Genomic DNA, 16,512 nt, shown 5'->3' with positions numbered 1-16,512 from the left:
TGATAAACAAATTTGAGGGAATGTACCACGGCAAGATGATAAATTTAAGCAACCCATTGTCCATGTTTCATTGCATGTGGTTTTTATTTTTAAACTGATGAGTAATATCTCACTACATTCTCTTGGCCCATGGTGACACATTGTCAGTGCCCGTGTTAGAACATGTACCAGCAACCACATTGCCATAGCGGCCATGCCCAATATCTGGACAACACTAGTCACAGGTGGGTTTATTCATCCAGGTTCCCAAGCCTGTAAATTGGTTTCTTAATTCAGGCTACAAAGTCTTGTGGTGGTTCCTGTCCGCTTACAATGCCATTGGCTAAGTACCTCATCTCCAGTTCTCAAATCTGTAGGACTATCTCACATAGGGGGCAAGCAAAAAGTAATATCAATTTCCATTTTAAATTTCTCAACATTGCAACGTTACTGATTTACCAAAGGAACAAAATGATACACTGATAAAATTTATGCATCCTCTAGGCCTTTCTCACTCATATTATTGGCACCAAACACATGATGCTTGTTGTGTACCGGAACAACCTCTCATTTCGATACTCTCTCTTTGTTCAGTATCAACATTTGACCAACAGTCTCAGTTTCCAGGAAATCAAATGCAGAAAGTGGCTAAAAACTTCAAAAAATGTGAACTGCAATGCAGGTAAGATACTTAGCAAATGGCTTTTTAAGCAGACAGGTATCACCATAAGGCTTTGGAGCCTGAATTAAGAAATGAAATTACAGGTTTGGGAACATGGATGAAGAAACTCACTTGTGGCTGATATTGCACAACTATTGGGCATTACCCCAATGGCAATGGGATTACCAGTCCATATTCCTGAACCAGTAGTGACAATGTCACCATGGACCAAGGGAATATACCGAGATATTACATGTCAATTTAAAAATAAAAACCACATCCAATGAAACATGAACAGCAGGTTGCTGCAATGTCGCATCTTGCCATGGTACATTCCCTCAAATTTGTCTGTCATTTTCAGGTATTGTTAGCGCACACTGGAAAATCAAACGTGATTTTCTGAATGCTTGAAAACATGGTTATTCCAATTGTGGTTAGTCTGAAGTCAGTTATGGAGAACAGATTTTCTAAAAGCAGATTGAATGTGATCTATTTTTATAATCTTTATGAAAAACATGCAGATTTTCTAAAAGCAGATTGAATGTGATCTATTTTTATAATCTTTATGAAAAACATGAAGTTTTAACTTATTATGTGGAAATTTAGAAAGCAGTATGTGAATGATATTTTACATCGGGCTATCTTATGTTACTATGTCCTTTAATCAAGGATATATAAGAAGCCAAATTTAAAACTTTATTCGCAGTGTGATTTTTCCGGTTACTTTACTTCAATTTATGTAGCATTGTTAGACCAGGTTGGAAATTAAACCCACTGTTCTGGAGGGAGGGGAATGCAATAAGTTTTGTTTGTATAAGGCTGGTTTTTAGCTTTAACTGAAAATGGTATTATAAAAGCAGTGTTGAATATACCCTATTTTCACCTTCCACAAAAATCGGTATCTTTTCTACAAATCTGTAGATCATTGGAAAATAATAATGAATGAATTTGGTATTCCACAGCCTTATCCCTTTGCTCCGCAATGGTATTCTTACAATATCACCATTTTATAAGCTTCTGTGCCTTTTCAACATAGTGGTATTGCCTAGCTACCATGTTCAGTAGCTGCCAGCAGGCGCCATCTAGTGGTGTATCTTGGAACTACATCATAAATTTCATGGTTACTGTTCGCTTAGCAGTTGTCCCGAAGTGTGCATTACTAGTGAGTGCCTGTGCCTGCGACTGCTGATGTCACGTGGAATAAATATCTATATATCTGTTGTCAATACTACTAAATGTAAGTGGTTTGCATAATTTATTGTTAATATACACAATAATAATATCCAACACTGATATTTAGAATTTATGAGTGCCTTTTGTTTCTCTGTTCGGAATCATGGGTGGTATCGTTACAATACCAGTATAACCTATTACAACTATCAACAGTATTTTCCGAAAATAAGATTTACGATGTATCATGCTTTTGATCATTTACAAAGCATCATACAAACAATAGGTACAACTTAGTTAGTATATGTAAGTGTGTATTACATAACTAATTATTTTGAAGGTCATTGTTAAAAATGGCGAAGCTAAATAGAATGTCTTGGAAATTTTGTGAAATTGATGAAGCCTTTGTGGAGGAACTCTTCGCAAATATACCCAGTGGGGGATCAGATGATGATCTGTTATCAACTGATGATGAAGAAACTGCAAAAATGAATGAAGCAGTTTCATCACCTTTGATTTTTGATGAGAACCCTGAAGCAATTATTGGTGATACATCCATCTCTGTTGGTGATCTAGGCCTAGGTGACCCAGTTCCATGCATTCCAGTTACTGTAAATCACAATAACTCAGTGTGTAACACTACTGTTGATGTGCCTTTAGACATGGGAGATGATTCTGAGTCCGACTTAAGATGACTTGCCACTAATATACCGGATAGATAGTGATAAAATATGGGCACAAGTAAACAACACAAAACAGAAATTCCTTTTCACAGAACTGACTGGGCCATCAGTCTCTGATGACATAGAATATCCTGCTGAAATTTTTTGTTTCCTGTTTCCTGATATCCTAGTAGAAAGAATTGTGTACAAAACCAAATTGTATGCAACACAGAAGAGTGGTGGCATAAATCAAGTTCCAACAGACTGTACTGATATAATATCATTTTTGGCAATTAATATTCTTATGGGACTGAAAAGGTTACCTAGTTTCAGAGATTACTGGTTGTCTAACATGAAACTCCGAGACTCGTACATAAGCAGTTACATGTTTGTCAACAGATTTTCATGGCTCCTATCCCACATTCATTTTAAGGGTTTAACTGCACAACCTCGAAAAGGCTCTCCTAACTATGACAAACTGTATGAAGTGAGACCCGTTCTTGATGTCTTGTCAAAAAGATTCAGGGATTACTACAAGCCCAACCAACAACAGTCCAATGACGAAGGAATGATTAAATTTAAGGGCAGATCATCCTTGAAGCAATACATGCCAGCTAAGCCGATCAAGAGAGGTTATAAGGTCTGGTTGTGTGCAAACCAAAGAGGGTATGTGTGTCAGTTCGAAATTTACATTGGTAAATTAGGAGAGACCACTGAGAAAGACTTAGGAGGACGGGTTGTAAAAACACTCTGCAAAGACTTAGAAATGAAAGGTTATGAAGTGTACTTCAACAATTACTTCACCTACAACTGCCAAAGGATCTAAAAGATGACAAGGAACTACAAAGAGGAGATTCAGATTGGCGGAGTAACCCAAGAGGAATTCTCTGTCTCAAGTGGAAGGGTAGGAAAGGGATACATTTCTTGAGCAATTTTCATGCACCGGATAAAAAGTGTACTACAACCAGATGACAGAAGAATGGAACAGAGCTGTCAGTGAACTACCCACTGCTTGTCAAAGACTGTAATGCCCATATAGGGTATGTAGACAAAAGTGATATGGTGAAATCTTGCTATGGGATTAACGGGAAGAGTAAGATATGGTATTTATATATCTTATGGCACTTTGTGGATGTCGCAGTTCTCAACTCATATATAATATTTTCTGAAGGAAGTGATGAAAACTTGATGAGCCTGAAAGACTTGAGATTAGCTGTGGTCGATGGACTCCTGCCACTGGACACACCAAAACAGATGCAAAAGGTGAAGGCAACAATCAACAAATTTAAGCCCAAGATTCTGCAGGAACTGAGGTTTACAGAGAGTAAGTACCTACCAGTCAGAGGAACATGGAAGGGATGTGCCAACTGCAGTTCATCATCAAATCAGCAGTGTTCATGGTAGTCTTGCAAAACATGTGGTGTTGCATTGTGTCTCCGAGACAAGAAAAACTGTTTTTTGGATTATCACAGGCAATAAACTATTTTTACATTTGTTTAGAAGCAGTGACATTGCACTTCAGATTATAATATGGTATGGCATATGTTTGTGTGTAAGTGTAGGATTTTAAGGCATTTATGACATAGAGGTATTGTGAGAATACCACCTATACTTTTGTAATTATGTGAAATTAATATCTGAAAATAAACTTTCATATAAACATTAGTGGTCTTTTTTGTTATTTTGTGCTGAACAGTTGAAGATTTTGAGGAAAGTTTAATCTTACATGCATCAAAGAGTTATACTACTGATCAACTGCACATTCAGTTTCATGTAAAGCATGCATTTATTCTATGAAATAAAAGAATTTGACTTTCTCCCCCCCCCCCCCCCACCCAAAAAAAAAAATCATGTTAAAAATACTGCATTATCTTTTTGCAAAATCTCAAATTTTGCACTTCATCTATTCATTATTGGAAAGCAGTACATAAATGAAATTTTATATTTGATATCCTTATGTTGTTAGGTTACTACGTACCATGTTTAAAATTTGTCACACCTTTAGTTCCCGAGATATAAGAAGGCAAACCTTGAAATTTTTTCAGGTAATGATTTTTTCGAGTGATTTTGTCTAAAATTTTCTGGTTGAATATGGCTCACAAAATTCTTTCCATTATTATTCTTAAGGGAATGCATAAAGTTGTACACGATGGGCAAATTTCATTTCTTTGAACAAAATACTGCCCACAATATAACAGCTGAAAGTTGACAGAAATTCACACTCACTCTGCAAAGTTGCGCATGGCGTCACACAAATGGCTATATCTCAGCCAGTACTGGTAAATGAACGTTAAACTTTACCAATGTTCATTGTGGAGACGGGCGAATGTTCACATCAAATTTCACTGAAATTTGTGATTGATGAACAGGAAAATGTTTTAAAATTAGGCTATTTCATGTGTACTGTCACTGTACCTAATAACAATTGAAAACAACGTAAAAAAATCATTAAAATATCTGCAAGAATCAACATGTATTTTGTGCACAACCATGATCTCAAAATGTCAGTTTCTAACAAAACAGCAAACATCTTTGATTTAGAGTGTCTGCCCATCATACATTTTTTACTTTCTGTTACTGTGAGTACCTGGTGAACATTATTTTAATAAACTTTATTCCCGTTGCTTTTCTGGTCTCAAAGCCCATCTGATATCAGACAGTCAAATTCCTTTGTGTGATCAGCCAGCACATTATCAACTTTGTGCAGACATATGATGGTGGTGTGCTACAATTCCCAAACTTCTTGGACACCAAGTGAGGTCAAAGAAGAGGCATGAGGAGTGAAAGGTTCAGAAAACCTGGACTGCTGACCAATATTGAATGTAATATAATTCCGTGATTCAACTTTTACACCAGTCACCACAGAAGGATTTGTGAATATTTAAATAATACGAAGAGAATCAATTGTGACTTATAGTTGTAGTTATGAAATGATTTGGATGGTCAGACTGTGTTATTTCCTTTCTCCACTTGCCAGCCTGTCTCTTGTGTATGTCATGTTTCTGCAGCACTTGAAAGAACCTTTCCTCTCTTCCTGTTGGGTTGACAGTAATCTATAGCGGTAGATTGCAGTTTTTAAAAATCAAAAGGTTCTTATTAAGGGAGAAAGGAATCAAGGAATTATTATTCAAACAGATCTGCTGTTCATCTGGGGAACACTGTAAACCTTAATTAGATCTGGGACTGGAAACACTGAAGACCTTAATCAGAACTGGGGTTTAAAACGCCGTTTATTAACTCTCTTGTTCTATTCTCTAATATTTACTGAACGTATATAAAAATATTCTGCTGAGAACATCTACCTCTGTCATTCTGTTTTCTCACAACTTCCAATAATTTTCTTAAACATATAATGTAAATGGTTTCAGTTTTTGTTTTACTTTCTACCAAGTGCCCCCTTTTTTACTATAAGCATGAAATACTTTTGACATAAAGCCTTATTTTAATACCGCTGTTCAAAAAGCATGATAATAACACACATTAAAAATATAAAATGTGAAGTATAGACATGGACAACTATAACAACAAAAGAAAAGGATGTACTAAATAAATTTTGTATTCATTATTTACCCGTACTTTGCACGCTGGTCTTCTCTAAAATGTGTTAAGTTTTTCTGCACGATTTCAATAGCACTTTCATTAGAGGTCACGTCCCACAACCCATCTGTCCCCATGATAAGAACATCCCACTCTGTGATATCCTCTTCTTCAATATCAAATACTTCGATCTGCAATGAAATCAAACAGTGCATTTCAAATTTAGTGCAATTCCATAAAATTTTCATTTTTGTTTTCCCAAACTTACATAGTCATGTGGTCCAGAGATAAAAGCGTCATTGTATCAATGTGTCACCACTGCTGCTGAGACTGTTGAAAAATTACAGTAGCACATGAACACACCAAGTACCAATCATACAGAGCGAACCCAAAAGTCCATCAAGAAAATTTCAGAGATTGTTTAGAGATATTTTCTGAATGTTTTGGTGTAAGATACTTGTGGTCTCTGGTGGTACATTACAACTGCATTGCAATTCGACTGATTTCTTACCCATATTTATCTTTATATCAGAATAGTACTGTAAATATCTGCTAAACAGTGCAAAATGTTGACAGTATACAGTGTGTGTCTTGTTTCGACACAGATTTGTTCCTTTCACTTGTGGTACTTGCTGTTGACAATAACAATAACCTCCAGCCAATGCAAGGTGCAGGCTGTGCTCAGTTGAAATCCCGTATCCTTGTTGACGAGATTATCGGCTGTATGGATATGTATTGCTTCCTTAATGACACAGTCCCAGAAAGATGTTTTATCCCTGGCATCATCTTTGTGGGACTGCGTCATTAAGGAAACAATACATATCCGTACAGCCGATAATCTCATCAACAAGGATGCGGGATTTCAACTGAGCACAGCCTGGAACCCTGCAATGGCTGCTATTAAATCATGATGCAAAAATCAAGATTCTTCGCTAACAGGCCCGTCATAATACTGGCCTAGTATGGCCGTTGGTGAGTAACGTCTGGCCGCATTTGACAAACGCAGCGTACAGTGCACGCGCGGGAGAGCCGCTCTGCGACTTTCGGCACGGGAGTTTGAATATGGCAAATCACTGTGAATGCGAGATTTCCACAGCTGTGCATTCTTCGCGCACGTGTTCTAAAAATGGGGCATCGGTGTGCGGATACCGTCAGTTGTACCTAGCCACGAGCAAGGTTGAACCACCTGAAGATGTTGGACAGTTGCTCCAAGGAAATATTGTGGAATTTGCACAACGTGATCCGGCGGCAAACCCGTGAAGACTATTTACAGCACATCCGCTGGGGAAGCTTGATGATAATTTATTATTTGCCACTGAGAAATAACAACTCTAATATCCCACCACTCTTATAATATGGTGATATTCAGCAAGTGAAGGTGATATTTTTTGTATGGCTGCTAGTTCTGTATCAAGCAAAGGAGCCAAAATGAACATGTCACTTGAGGATGGGTTTCAGCCATCTATTGGAAGTAAATACCTGGTACGGTGGGCTGATCAGCAATTCATATTCCCTTATTGAAGACTTAGTTTTGCTGACATTAAAATATAGCTATTATCTTGACCTGGGCTTTGATTTTGACTAATGACCTCAGCAGTTGAGTCCCATAGTGCTCAGAGCCATTTGGGCTTTGATTTTGAAACACTGTGTTGTTGTGTACAGCAATTCTCACTTTCATTCATTAATACTGATTTGAGCTTGGGTTACTTTTGGTCATAATGATAATTCTCTACTGCAATTTTCGCTATCGCCTTAAGGTCAATCTCTGTTTCCACATATTACATGGTTTGTGGCAGTGATAGCTCAGTGTCAACCCATGACACTTATATGACAATGAAAGCTACAAGCTTTAATTGGAAATATCTATTTGAGAAAAAGCAAATTGACAGGTTAGTGTCATAGGTACTGAATGAAAAAAAATCTTTATGCTTGGGCAGAATTGCAACCATCTCCATCATGGTAAACTATTTTTAGTCTCCTTAAAGCTCGGTGCAAGTAAGTGTTGTAATATGAGGTTGCATGTTGGTAGTCAAGTTCAGTTAAACAGTACACTCAATTATGATGTTAAATTTATGTACTTCATAATATTATTTGCAGTAAAATATGAAATTTACTTTCTCTACATACAGGCTAAGATAAAAAACTACAAAAAAATTTAATTTAAACAGAATATGTAATTGGAGACAAAACATGAACTGATGCAATTAAAACTTCAGATATTCTTTCTATTATTGATACTATAGAATTAATAATACATCAGACTTATCAAAAATAATGAAAAACAGCTCACATATCTATCTGACTGTGTTTGTTGAAAATATGTGACACTTAAATCAGATTCATTTCCATTATCATTGAGAGAACTCTTTGCCAGAAGGTGATGGGAGTGAACCTCATTAAGTCAAACTTCCTATGACCTCTCTTAGCTGGAAACTCAAAGACTTTTATACTTTGGAAATGTTACAAATGCACCATCAAAGGTACAAGAGAAAGACTTTGCTACTCTCCACACAGGAGACACATTTTAAACTGACTGCCACCACTGCGCTCCAAGGATATAGCTTCTACAAGAAGGATGAATTTATTTGTAGGGCAAAAGACAGGGTGGTCATCTCTGTGAATGATATGTACCATTCCGCTTGCTCCTTTCACAACAAAAAAGCAGTCAGTACCGAAGAGAGCAATATTACGTAATGTTGCACTGCGTAATGCTTTTTGACTCTACTCTGGATAGAAAAGCTCAATTTCACCTTGTTCCACCTTGCTGTTTACCATTCCTGCGAGTAAGAGATTTTTAATGCACATAATGTGCAACAGAGATCCAGGTAAATACATCTCAAGGGCTGAGTTGTCGAGAATCTCACTGCATGAGAAGAGTCCAAGTGGCAAACTTGCAACTTATTGTTGCTGTGTGGCTATTTTCTGCCACTGGGCTCATATTAAGTTGTCATGCCTTTGCAGATGCTGTTGAGTGGGAAGTAGTGGATAATTCATATTCAAGTGACCACCTCCCCATTTGGGTCCCACTCTCAGAGCAGTCCCAGAAAGGAAACCAGCACAATGGATGCCCAGAAGTGCAAACTGTACACTGTACAGTCCACTGGAAGTTTTTAAAAATTAAGACGGCATTAAGGACTGTGTGGATCACACTGCATGATCCACCACTAAAGTACGTTATCACAAAGACCCTAGGCCAACAGCCAATGGGTGATAATAATCACTAAGCATTTGGAGTCAGGAGGATAATTTTGTGATGATCAAATGCAGACCATCTACACAGAACCTCTCAGTCTTTTGGGTTGTAAGTTTACAAAGAGGAATAACAAAGAGAATAAGCAGAGATCATGACAAATGTTTCTGGGTTCAAGAAACCATAAGTAGTATTTCTGGCAAACAGATCAGGTAGCCAATAACTGCTGCAATGAAGCACAGATGCATTCAAACTATACTTGGATAAATCATACAGGCAATGATGGATCATTTACATTTTAATCACTGGCATAGAATACAAATATCTACCTTTTAACCGCTATGAAATATTGATATATAGAGACAAGTTGGAATTTCTCTTCCAACATCAATAAGGAACACAGTTGGCCTTTTCCAGAGGAAACTGGATCCCACACTGCCTGTGGACCAGGAAACTGCACCAGAAACGATTAAATCCTGAACAGCATGATGCAATCTTAAAAAGCAGGGAAAACTAATCCGCAGGTGATTTTTAACAAAATCTGGTTGACTGGGAACTCTCCTGACTTGTGAAGCATCTCCCTCCTTGAACCAGGGAGGGCTCTACACCACCCAGTAGTTATTGCAGACCAGCTATTTTTGCTCTTGGGGTACTGGTATCATGTTCAGTTGTTTCCAACTACCCTAGAAACAGAAACTCATCAAATGATTGTATGACTTTGATGTTAATTAGTACTGTTTTATGTTTGATATGTTGGGGCCATCTAAACTGATGAAATTTGGTGTCTAATTCACACCTTCTGCTGTTTGCATAAGCAAGTTGGTTAAATAATTTACCTACTTGTCTATCACTACCCGAAACTTTACTTTCTAAATTTTTAAACTTTTTATTTAATTTAATATGGTATATCTCCCTATTATTAAAGATATTCTTGTAATCTACATTTCAGACTTCCTGCTTTATGAGTCTGTGGGTGCCCCCCCCCAATCTTAATTTGCTCTGGATCTTACAAGTCTACAATAATTTGCAATGTGGTCTGGGACTGTCACATACTGTACAATCTATTATTTATTATTTGATGAAATGCAGTGAACTTAATTTTCAAAACTCATTTTGTCCTCATCAAGTTATTCTTTTTTTCCTTCTGAAAGAATGTGTTCTGTACAAAAATGTTGTTCTTACTAAGTCTACTTACATATACCCTCTTGACATTTCTGATACCATATTTAAAGTTTTACAAAAAAAGAATTATCCTATTTTCACCTTAAAATCCCCCTGTTATTACCTTGTCTTTGTTTTTCACCTCACTTGTAAAAACCTAGTATATGCTATAGATCTTATTTAATTCTTTCATTTCTACTACCCTGTCTTCACAACCAGCAGTCCCGATATTTACAGCCCCAAATAAAAAGTAGTAGAAGTTAGTTTTTTATGGTGCTTGTTACTGTTAATTTCACCAGGCTTTACACAGCAAGATGTAGGCACAGAAGTCGCTATGCATGCCTCACGGTCTACAGCCACTGTTTGAGTTAAAATCATTGACAAAACTACAAGCGCATATTGATACTCATTGAATACAGAGGCCGTTTAGTTGCAGACAGGCATGATTGAAAGAATACTAGAAATATTTACACTTTCAAAGTATTCTAGTTCTGAGGAAGGACTTTGTCTGAAAGGCTAAATATTTCAAGTATTCTCTTCATTGTGCCTGTTTGTGACTCAACACTTTCTCCACGCGGTGAGTAGCAATCTATTATTTCCATATTGTTGTTATTCCCTCTTGGACTTTCCATTGTTTCATTATAGAACTACATACACCATGTGCCAAAAAAGTGAATTACACAGAAGGAGAGGAGGAAACAAAACTATATGGACTGAGAGGAGAGTATGTGATGTTATTTCAGTGATTTCAAAATCAAGACAAATTTACAAAGTACTTGGCATAAGCGCCCACTTATCCCTATGACTCTAACCTAGAAGCACACACCCATTTGATTGGGAAAGATGTCATATAGCTGTAGTATCTTCTCCTGAGGCACGTTAGCCCTCAAATGTTGTAACTTGTCCTTGCTCATCTGGATACTGAATGTAGTTGACATCTGAGATGGTCCAACACATGTTCTATTAGTGACCCACAGACGTTCTATCGGGAACAGATATAGGGATTTTGCTCGCAACAGGTGTACCTCAACATCACAGAGCAAGTTCATAGAGACACAGGCAATGTGTGGATGAGCTTTGTCCCACAAACCAATACTGTTGCAGGAGAGGTAAGACATGAGGACACAGTGTCTGTGATGTACCACTGTGCTGTCAGAGTTCCCTCGATCACTACCAGCCATGATCTGAAGCCATACACAATGACTTCCCACACTACAATGTCAATAGTAACACTGTGGTGCCTTTCCCCAAGTCGCAGCAGTACTCGCCAACAATGCCCATCCACGTAGTGCAGAACCACGATTCACCAGCATGACATGCTTGTGGTCAGACAGCTGTTTGTGTTGTGGTGTTCACGGCAGCCTACACACCGAACAGTAATTCTCTAGTCCACATGCTGCTAGTGTCCGACTAATGGTGTGGAATGACACAGAATGTTGTGGATATACCATTATTTGTTCTCAGATGGCTGCACAGATGAAAAGCAGTTATGACATGCTTGGTGTACAATATGATGATCCTTCCTTGTGGTGGCTGACCGGGAACCTCGATGATAAATATGCCTGTCCTCATGTTCCCAAGCAGTCCAATACTGGACCAATGTCACATCTGAAAGCCCCACAAATCTGTATCGTACATGATTTGACCAGCTACCCAATGGAGATCCACAATGACCCACCTTTGCGACTTTGTAAGGAGTCTGTAATACTATCTCACATAAGTATGCAGTATTTCCATGTCCTTCAGAGTGCACTCAACATCTGATGCTGTTCGTGCCCCTTATATACCCTACCTGGCCCAGTGACAACACTAAACACAAAAAACAATAATGCACTCTAGCGGGCATTTTACCTGTCATAGAAAATTGGAACCTGAATCATTTACATACCCACTGATGGTGTGTACATGTAAAAAGTTACATTGACATACAAACAGGTGTTTGGCATAATTCACTTTTTTGTCACACAGTGCAATTACAATGAACTGTGTTTCTATAAATCAGTAAGTGTATGTGAAATACTCCCACACTCTACACTGAATTGACATTTCCTGGCATATTAAGACTGTGTGTGCTCGGCCAGGACTCGAACCTAGGTGAAGTTTGGAAGGTAGGAGATGAAGCTCTAGCAAAAGAAAAGCTGTGAGAGCAGGTCGTGAGTCATGCTTGGATAGCTCAGTTGGTAGAGCATTTGTCTACAAAAGGCAAAGGTCCTAGATTCGAGTCCCAGTCCAGCACACAGTTTTAATTTGCCAGGCAATTTCAAATCAGTCCATACTCCATTCCAAAGTGAAAATTCAATCCCGATACAATGAGTTGTTATCAAGTTTTGAAATATTGATTACTGTGTGCCTTCTGTGAATGAAACTGTTACATACAGTTCCATCAATGTCAGAAGACTACAAACAAAAAAGAAATCAATGAGTAAGATATTTTTACTTGATTTATTATTACACCTGACACCAAGGAAAAGATGTAGAAAGACAAAATCTGGCTGTTACAATAAAAGTATATTCACTCTAATTTTATTTAAAATCTACATAAACAATCGAAGAAGGAACGAGCTCAGGATTTCACATTAAGTCAATGATTAAGTAATTAAGAGATTAGCACAGTTACGAGGGCTGTTCAATAAAGAATGATCATAATTTTTTTTTTTTTATTTATTTTTTTTTTTTTTATTACAACATACCTTAACTCATTCTTATAATTTTGATGGTCCTCCTCAAAATAGTCTCCCATGAATGCGATGCTCTTATCCCAGCATTTCTGCCAGTCTTCAAATACATGCTGGAAACATTTCTTAACAGATCCTTCAAAATTGCCTCCGCAGCCTTCATCACTGCTTATGATGTTTGACAATGCCTCCCACGAAGGTGTTTCTTCATGTTAGGGAATAGAAAAAAGTCGCAACGGGCTACATCCAGACTATAGGGAGGGTGAGGGATGCGCTTCACGTTGATTTTTGCAAGATATTCAGCAACAACACTGGCAATATGCGGCCGCACATTATCGTGACGCAGCATCCAGCCTGCTTCACGGAAAAGTGGTCTTTTGCACCTGATATCGATTTGCAATGTTTTCAGGACATCCCTGTAGTATTGTCCAGTTACTGATGCGTGTGCAGGTACAACACGCTGATAAACCACTCCATGATTATCAAAGAATGAGATGACCATAACTTTCCCAGGAGAAGCAACCACGTTTGCTTTTTTAGGGATGAGTGATTAAGATTTCCACACTGAGCTTTGCTGTTTGCTCTCAGGATCAAATTGATGTAGCCAAGTTTCATCAGCAGTGATTGAACTTGAAAGAAACTGTGGATCTTCCTCTAACATCAACTTTAACTGCATGCAGACCTGCATGTGAATGTTCTTTTGTTTGGGAATCAACAGTCTTGGAACCTGTCACGCACAAACATGTGTCGTGTGTAATTTTTCTGTCACCAATGTGTGGGTGGCACCCAATGAAATGTTCAGTATTTCAGAAAGTGACCTTAAGGCAATTCATCAATCCTCTCTCACAAAACAGCAGCAGTGTTGACGTTTTCTTCCATAAGAGCAGTAACTGGAGCACCGGGTCCACCTTCCTTTGAAATTGATTGTCTCCCCTCTTTAAACATTTTGAACCACCTTCGAACTGTGCTGTAGGGAAGAACAGACTCTCCATAGACCTCCTGTAACATTGTACAGGCCTCAGCTGAAGATTTGTTGAGACGAAAGCACAATTTCAAAGCCGCATATTGTTCCTCGCGTGTTACCTCCATTGCAGTGGTAGACGATACTGAACATGTCTGACCTTGCCTGCCTCCCACAGGTGGGAACTAGGAGTCCCAACAATGAAACTACTATGGCATGTTTGTTGCACATTAAGCTTACAGAATATCATTAGATTAAATCTTAGTGTGAGAAATTTTGACCATTAAAAATTATGATCAATCTTTACTGATCAGCCCTCGTAGATTGAGAAAGACACAGCACAACACTGCCTGTGTCCTTTCAAAATGAACCGTCCCACCCCTCATCTAAGTTCCTTTGGGTCACCACAGAATACCTAAACCAGTGTGACCAGATGATGATTTGAATCAATCTCTTTCCAAATGTAAGTCCAATGTCTTAACCATTGCACCACTTTGCTCAGCATATATAAACAATATTCTTACTCATGGTGAAAAAAGGTCCTTCATTTTGCCAGTGAACAGCATTTTCCATGACTTCTCAAATGTTGGACTAGGAGAAGGAAAAGTGAAACAGTTCAAGAACTACTACAGAATGTATTACCACAGGTCAAAGACAGATAAAAATGAAAGCAATGCAATTGCCTGCTCCAATATGAAGCAGGATTATTTGACATACAGCTAGAATTACGTGCAAAACATATATCCTGCAATAGTGTATCCTTCCCTTGGTGATGTTCTGCAGAAGAAGATCAAACCTGATATCACATTTGTCTTTTCAGATGACATCTGCAAATGGGGTCTCAGGCATTGCTGTAACAACTGTGCTAGCAACAGAAGTTATAAATGCATAAATTCCAAATCCACTGCACAGACTTGCAAACCTCCCAAGATAAACAGGACAGTGTCAGTCAAGACCTATTCTCTGCACAGCATGGTAGAGGTTATACTTTTATAGCTGACTTTGTTAGTGCAGCTGCTATAACTACACAACAAAAACAGATTCATACTAGTTACAGGTGGCATTTGAGAAAAGTATTAGCAAGTGTGCAATGGTTCACTATTTGAGGGTCGTTGGTTTCACTTTCAATAGCTCTGTAATATTACCGTATGCATACATGTGGGATTCTATCAGTCAGTATTTAGACAGTGTGTGCCTTAGGTGGAACTCTTGTATTTGTAACTTTCTTTGCTACTGCAAATGGTACAGCTATTCATTGGGTCTACAGGTGGTGTCTGATCACCAACAGGGCCATTACATATCTGTTCTTGACATATGTGTTAAGTTACACTCTGATGATTATCTCATACTTTGCATAAAATATTGCAGTGGTGTGCCAAAATTAGCTAATATTGGAGATTTATGTATGTGTGACAGCACTGAACTACCACTGTCATGGATAAAACAAGTTATAATATTAGTTTGTTCTCTTTAACTTTGAATTAAGGCACAAACCATGCCTCATTTTTACCATTACAACAAAAATTATTCTGGAAAAATTATTTATTTCTGATATGACATCTAAACATCTGAAAGTTCTGGTAATGTTTCTGGAATTATTTTTAGCATTAGAATTACACAAAAAGCATAATGTATCCAAACTTACACCATTTGTAAGAGTTCTACAGTGTGTATTTGTATTTAGTTTGAATTAATTAGTTGTGAAGGGGGAAGAGAGAGTAATTTTTATATGAACCACAATGAAATTGTGCACACTCATTTCACTAAAAAGCTCAATCAGATATTGAACCTCTATAGAGTTCTATTATTTCTCTACACCAATTACTTATGCTAATTGTGAGACTGGCATATGGTAATTTCATTATGATGCTATAGCAAGTCTGGTGTGTCAATGTATGCTGCAACACCTTAATAAGTATCACATTTCATTTCACAAGACCAACAGCAGCCTCATACCAAGACTTGTCTAGCTCCACGAAAAGCCAAATAAAAATGAAGGTCCAATACAAAAATCAACAATTACATTTAATTCAATTGTCTCTCTCAATATCTCACTCCACAGAGCCAGTCAAATAGAAGTCTCTAAATGGGTAATTTCTTAAGTCTTACATTCCTTATACTGCTCTCTTAATTCAACAAATATATTACATAAACTGTTTATTTTGAGTCTTTGAAAACTCTTCAACCTATAGTTATTTCTTTGCAGAATAAGTATTCTCAGTTTTGGTATTTTCTTGCTTTTCTTATTTCTATACTAAAATATCAATTCAATAATTGAATTATTGTAACTGTAATGAAGCATGAAAGAACACCTTAACTTTCTATTATACCACTTCATCCAAAACTACAAAGCAGAATTGGTGTTTCAATCATTATTTGTGGCAAATGCCCACATGTGCTTATTCATAAATAGTAATCACTGAACCTCTAAAAGAACTAATTCTGGAAGGAATAAAAATACACTTTTCTCATTTGGATGTGTCAGCCCTCATTTACTTGTACTTGCTTTTGCAACT

General features: G+C 37.5%; 1 protein-coding gene across 2 annotated transcripts in view; it reads right to left on the bottom strand.

Annotated features, from left to right (window-relative positions):
- LOC124556551 (protein phosphatase 1H) overlaps nucleotides 1–16,512 on the bottom strand; it is a 174,008-nt gene that overhangs the window by 25,674 nt on the left and 131,822 nt on the right. Inside the window, exon 7 of one of the 2 annotated variants that reach the window (XM_047130509.1) lies at nucleotides 6,043–6,200. In XM_047130509.1, the coding sequence (XP_046986465.1) occupies nucleotides 6,043–6,200 (158 nt within the window). The remainder of the gene's footprint in view (nucleotides 1–6,042; nucleotides 6,201–16,512) is intronic. The other variant, XM_047130510.1, reaches the window with a different exon arrangement.

The sequence above is a fragment of the Schistocerca americana genome, chromosome X (genome assembly GCF_021461395.2).
Source record: "Schistocerca americana isolate TAMUIC-IGC-003095 chromosome X, iqSchAmer2.1, whole genome shotgun sequence".
Classification (NCBI taxonomy): Eukaryota; Metazoa; Arthropoda; class Insecta; order Orthoptera; family Acrididae; genus Schistocerca; species Schistocerca americana.
Note: the sequence above shows the minus strand (reverse complement) of the source record. Positions and strands in the feature narration are given on the sequence as shown.